Below are 5370 nucleotides of genomic sequence, written 5' to 3'. Positions count from 1 at the left end.
TATTCATAATTAAAAATGTTTAGGCTAAAACGGCCTGTTTAAGCATACGTTGTAGCTATTAACATATTACATTTCTGTTCTGTTCTTATCTTTCTGAATAAATAGCCTACATTTAAAACGGAAATAAGATAACGTACGATGTAACTAAATAAATATCCTAAATTGTAAATAATAACTGAATAATTGAAATTATTGTCAATGATTTAAACTTCCAGTTTAAAATACGTTTTTTTGTTAATGTTTACACATTTAAATTATTTTTTAAATGATGTTTTAACTGATTGTTAAAGCATTTTTTTAACTAAACACCTTTCGAATACAGTTTAAATGCAACTTTTTTCAGTTGGATAAAGTGTTGGGCTACTTAATAGTTTTAAACTTTTTTGGTCTTACAATTACAACCTCATAACTTTAAATAATGCATTTAATTTAAAGCACATCAATGAGATCTCGTTCTAATATAAAATATATAATAATATTTCGATTTACAATGTAAAAAAAAATGTATATTACCCCTGTAAAATACAAACACTGAACTGAAAAATGCCTTGAAGAGAAAGCCCCCGGGCAGGGGAATTTATCTACAATTTATTAAAACACTATCTATGTAAATATTAAACAGGCCGAGAGAAGGGTCTGTGTTATCATGCACCTCATCAAATGTGCATTATGAACATTAGAGTGCTCGGTTTCTCCGTTAAATGAAGGCACACTGTCAATCCGACACTGCTGTTTACACTGTTTTATCTGCGGGGCGAAAGTAAACACTTGAGCTCTGGCAAGGGGGATTATGTCTCCATGGCATCGCGTTTCAATGGTGCTGCTATACACTCCTCATGCGAATATACAGTGGACTACTGCTTTGAGACTGTCTCTGTTTAGAGGCTTTCAAAATCTTTTAAAGGACGAGCTTAAAATATCATCTCTCCTTAGACTGCAGACATGGCTTTAAAAAATTATATATATATATATGTATATATATATATATATATATATATATATATATATATATATATATATATATATATATATATATATATATATATATATATATAGCAGTTTAAGTTTTTGATTGTTTGTTAATTTAACAGGGTTAAATATACATATTTCTATGTCTTATTAATTATAACAACTTTATTTTTTACCAATGTTTCACTTTTTACTTTTTTTTATTTATAATTGTTACAATATTATTAGTATCGACGTTTTTGCGTATTATCAGCCTAATTATGCTATTGTTTAATATTGTTAAAGTTTTATTATACATGCAAATTGTGTTTTAAAATGGGACACAATGCTAGAATATAAATAAAAAGAGAAATCAAATCCACAAAACAAGAAAAAGGTAAGAATAAAATAACATTTATTTTTGCAAAATTTACACAGTGAAATTTACACTTTGCAACGCAGCAAGATTTAATTCAACAAACAACTGTTTTACATGTTTTTTAGATCCCTTTTGATTTTTTTAAGAAAACAAATATGACTTTATCATCATCAAGAAATGCAATATACATTATTTCGTCGTGTAACACAATATATCACTCACAAAGGGAACACAAATGTCTACTTGTGCCATTAATCATACTGATTCCAAATAAATTCTGTTCTGTTTTGTTGAATGAACAAAGTACAATTTTACACACACTGAGCAGAAAAGATGGAATAATAAACGCTCCACGATTACAATGATGCTAGAAGAGTCCCTTTTTAAATCATGAAGCAAATTATTCTAGGAATTGCACTATCATTCATCACACGGGGGCTTAATCCGCTTGGTAAATAATCTAAATGGATTGTAACAAACGTGAAGGATTTTAAAATACACAATTTACATTACGTGAAAATACTATGGTTACTCTGCTAAAGGTCTAAAATAATTCACCGGTTTATTTTGTGTCAGTAACGCCATCTTGCAGTAAGATAGGCAGAAACTACTTTAACCTTTACACGTAACCATTTTCTTTTTTGATTAATCACAAACTTCAAAGAAGCCACGACCACCAAACACATTTTTTCTTGTGATTAACCTAGACATATTTTATATACAGGAACACGAGGCGCGTGAGTCTTTAGGGATGATAATTTTTTAGTCTTTAAAGACATGAAACACTTTTGTCTATATTTGGGAATCACCATTTCACTGCTTCTCTGGAGTGTTGTTGACCAGAGGACCGTACAGTCCATTGGTATAGCTCTGGTCTTTATGTAAGAGAGTCCTGTCTCTGATTAAGTCACTGAAGGCATAGTCCATTGGCGGCCTGAAGCCCAGAGTTGGCATCAGACCTGTGGTGGAGTATGGTGCCATAAAGGCCAGGCCTCTGCTGTGAGCCGAGTATGCCAGCCGGAGTGGGTTCAGGCCCAAATGCGTACTGAGAGGGTACGTGCTCGGGTCGGAACCGAAATGTGGCGCGTTGGGTTGCAGAGGAGAGAACGCAGATCTGTTGCTGAGCGTCATGGTTCCAGGTAACATAGGCCGCGGGGTGGAGGACATGGTCGGCTGCGCGCTCTGCAGCATCCTCTCCGCCGTCCAGGTCTCCTCTGGGCCTTTGGCTTGACCGCTGTTGTTTAGGATTTGCTCTATGGCCTGCACCACATCTTTCCCGCATCCTTGAAGCACAAGCTCCAAGACGCTGCGCTTGTGGTTAGGGAAAACCCTCGTTAGGATGTCGATGGCGTTCATCTGTCGTGATGCCGCGGAGGAGGGCGAGGGCTCCTGCTCATCTTTATCCGTGTCGGAGCCGGAGTCTGAGCCGATGGGACTGATTGAGCCTGGCGTCTCCTCGCCATCTTTTAGTGGTTTGGCTATCGGGGAACTCACGATGGACTCTCGATCGCCGTTTTCCGAACCCGAGCCGTGGCGCATATCTGGAGACGACATGCCAGGAACGGATTCGGTGTCGGTGGACACAGACTTTCCAGCCGCCTGCTGTGGTGTCACCGTTCCTGGTAAATGTGTCTTGGGGAACAGCTCGAACTTTTGGATATTTGATTCTCCTGGAATAGATTTGTACACGTCAGTAACTTCCATAACTGTTTTCTATGTTTGTAAACTAGTGAAACTAGAACTCGCATAGACTACTACAAATTATGTATAATAGCCTACAACACATGCTTAGTATGCAATCATTTAAAACTTATATTCAATGGTACTTTAAAGCGCATTATGTTCTTGAACTGGCTATAACATGATACTTTAGCTCTCTAAAAAGCTGCAATGTTGTGTCCTTTTTTTAACAAACTGGATTCTGTAACAAGTTGCATTAAATAATACTAGTACAAATTATTTTTTATTATTACAATGCTATCTTCGTAATAATGTGGAAAACTTAAAGGTGGATCACCCTTACTGTTTCCAACTAAAATCTTTATTTTTAAGAATTTCCATATAGGCTATATGATTATAACGTACCCACTTACCAGAGTTTGATTCGTTGCTAACTGGGCCGAAGACCTCGTAGTTTTGCCGGGGTGGTATGATGCCATTGGCAGCGGCCAGGGCCAGACCCTCTGCTGTACCGTAGAGCAGCTGGAGCTCTCTCGCCTCGTTCTCCTCCTGCGCCTGCTGTCTGCGGAGCGCGACCTGAGCGGCCATCACGCGCTGTCTCTCAGCGATCAGGGTGCATTTGGCACACATACAGTCTTTCCATCTGCAGTAGCGCTTATGCCCTTTGAGCGCGGATACCACGCCGTGATTCCTGCACCGGGCGCACTTGGGCGTCCTTGGATACTTCTCCGTAGCGCGAAGCAACAGCGGCGGGGCCCTTAACAGGCTACCTGCCATTGAAACCGGTATGGAGGCGGCAGCGGCCGCAGCAGCGGCGCCTGGATGAACCTGCGACCCTGCCTGAGAGGCGGGTGGGATCTCTGGACGAAGATCCATATCAACAAACAGCGGATCGATAGGTTAAAATACGTGCGCCACCGAAGTCTTCGATCGGAGACGTTTCATAAGCATCGGCCAGAATCGATACAAGATGAATATCTTCAGTACAGCACTTGAAGAACACAGCCCGACTGCCAGTGTCCAAGAAGAGAGCAGAAAACGATTGCTTATGAAAGTCCTCTTTCCAGCGAGATCTTCAACTTGTTGCGCACAGTCCCACAAGCAGCCCGAACGAAGTGCTTATTTTAGAAATTAAACTTACGTGTAACACAAATAAAAGCTATTTTTAAAACACAAAAATCCATGGAAAGCGATGCGAAACTGACTTTAAACTCAACGATCAGCCAGCAGTGTGAGAGAGCAGAGTTTGCTGCTGCAGCCAGTGTGAGACACTAACTTCCTCGAGAGATCTTCAGTGGATACAGATCCCTCTCGATCTATTGTTGCGCCCACGTTTTCATTAGACAAATTTGACAACAATGTGGCGCCTGTCATTGGCCAAAGGGGGAAGGCGCGATCTGATTGGCTTGTCTCTTTTTCAACTGTGTCCACCTGCGTTCTTTTCTCAAATAACAAGCATCACGCAGAGCTAAAACATAAAACTTTTATCATAAGAATTTATTTACTAAAATACAGGCTATAGATCCTGAAAGACGACTGGCTGATTCTTTAAACGCGTTATTGGACGATTTGACATGATAAAAAGCCGTTTAGTCAAAGGAGCTGTTAAAAGGTGATTTACGGGGGTTTCCAGAATTTAAATAGCAAACGCATTTATTTTCTCTTTAAAAGTTGTCCAAGTTATTTATTTATTTTTTTTGAACACTGGAAAGACGAGACTTTTATGTAGTGAAGAGCCAGTGCCTTGTAGAATGTCGTCAATGTCGATAAACGGTAAGTTGTAAGCAAGACTTTAAGGGATATTCGTTTTCTGTAATTGTTTACTGCGTATTTGTAATTGTTTACTGTCAGCATTGTTTCATAGTATGAAAATGCCATGCATGTATTCATTCAGAACTTAGCTAAAGTACTAAAGTTACTAGTGTGTAACTTCTCATTCATTATAAACAGGACGTTAAATTATTGAATTGCCTAATATATAAAATACATTACATTAACGTTTTTTATATATGTAGCTACTTCCCGATGTGATGTTAAGAAGCTGCACATGGTTTAACGCATTAGAAGGAATATTTAGCCTGGCTTGACCTTTACTTCTGTTTCTCTGTATTATTTGTCGAACATTTATGTTATTAAAACACTGTATTTCTATCTGGCATCGTATTGTTTATTTTAAGCGTTGTTCTTGCTGGCTTGATTTAAAGTCTAGTCGTTTTCATTAGTTTCGAACATATTTAAGATGATATTTGATTTTTTTTTTTCTGACAACTCTGACCTTGTGCAAAATACGAAAATCTAAATTCATTTCTCTAATAGGCAACTGGTAAATTATTTTACCATTGCATGTAATTTAGTTTACATCA

The 5370-nt window shown here is 38.3% G+C and overlaps 1 protein-coding gene across 1 annotated transcript; it reads right to left on the bottom strand.

Annotated features, from left to right (window-relative positions):
- Window positions 1–1401: 1401 nt before the first annotated feature.
- dmrta2 (DMRT-like family A2) lies at window positions 1402–4301 on the bottom strand. The gene is made up of 2 exons (XM_056464420.1): window positions 3421–4301; window positions 1402–2997 (listed from the first exon to the last, which is right to left on the bottom strand). Exons 1-2 carry the CDS (start codon window positions 3881–3883, stop codon window positions 2141–2143), a joined length of 1320 nt encoding a protein of 439 aa, XP_056320395.1. The 5' UTR covers window positions 3884–4301; the 3' UTR covers window positions 1402–2140.
- Window positions 4302–5370: the final 1069 nt, after the last annotated feature.

This window comes from Danio aesculapii, chromosome 8 (genome assembly GCF_903798145.1).
Source record: "Danio aesculapii chromosome 8, fDanAes4.1, whole genome shotgun sequence".
Classification (NCBI taxonomy): Eukaryota; Metazoa; Chordata; class Actinopteri; order Cypriniformes; family Danionidae; genus Danio; species Danio aesculapii.
The sequence above is the reverse complement of the archived record's forward strand: the minus strand, read 5'-3'. Positions and strand labels throughout refer to the sequence as shown.

Excerpts from the sequence above, each read along its gene's own strand:
- dmrta2 (XM_056464420.1), bottom strand. The coding sequence starts at position 3,883 with ATGGATCTTCGTCCAGAGATCCCACCCGCCTCTCAGGCAGGGTCGCAG. Across the intron at positions 2,998-3,420 it reads TAGCAACGAATCAAACTCTG|GAGAATCAAATATCCAAAAG; the intron begins GTAAGTGGGTAC and ends AATCTATTCCAG.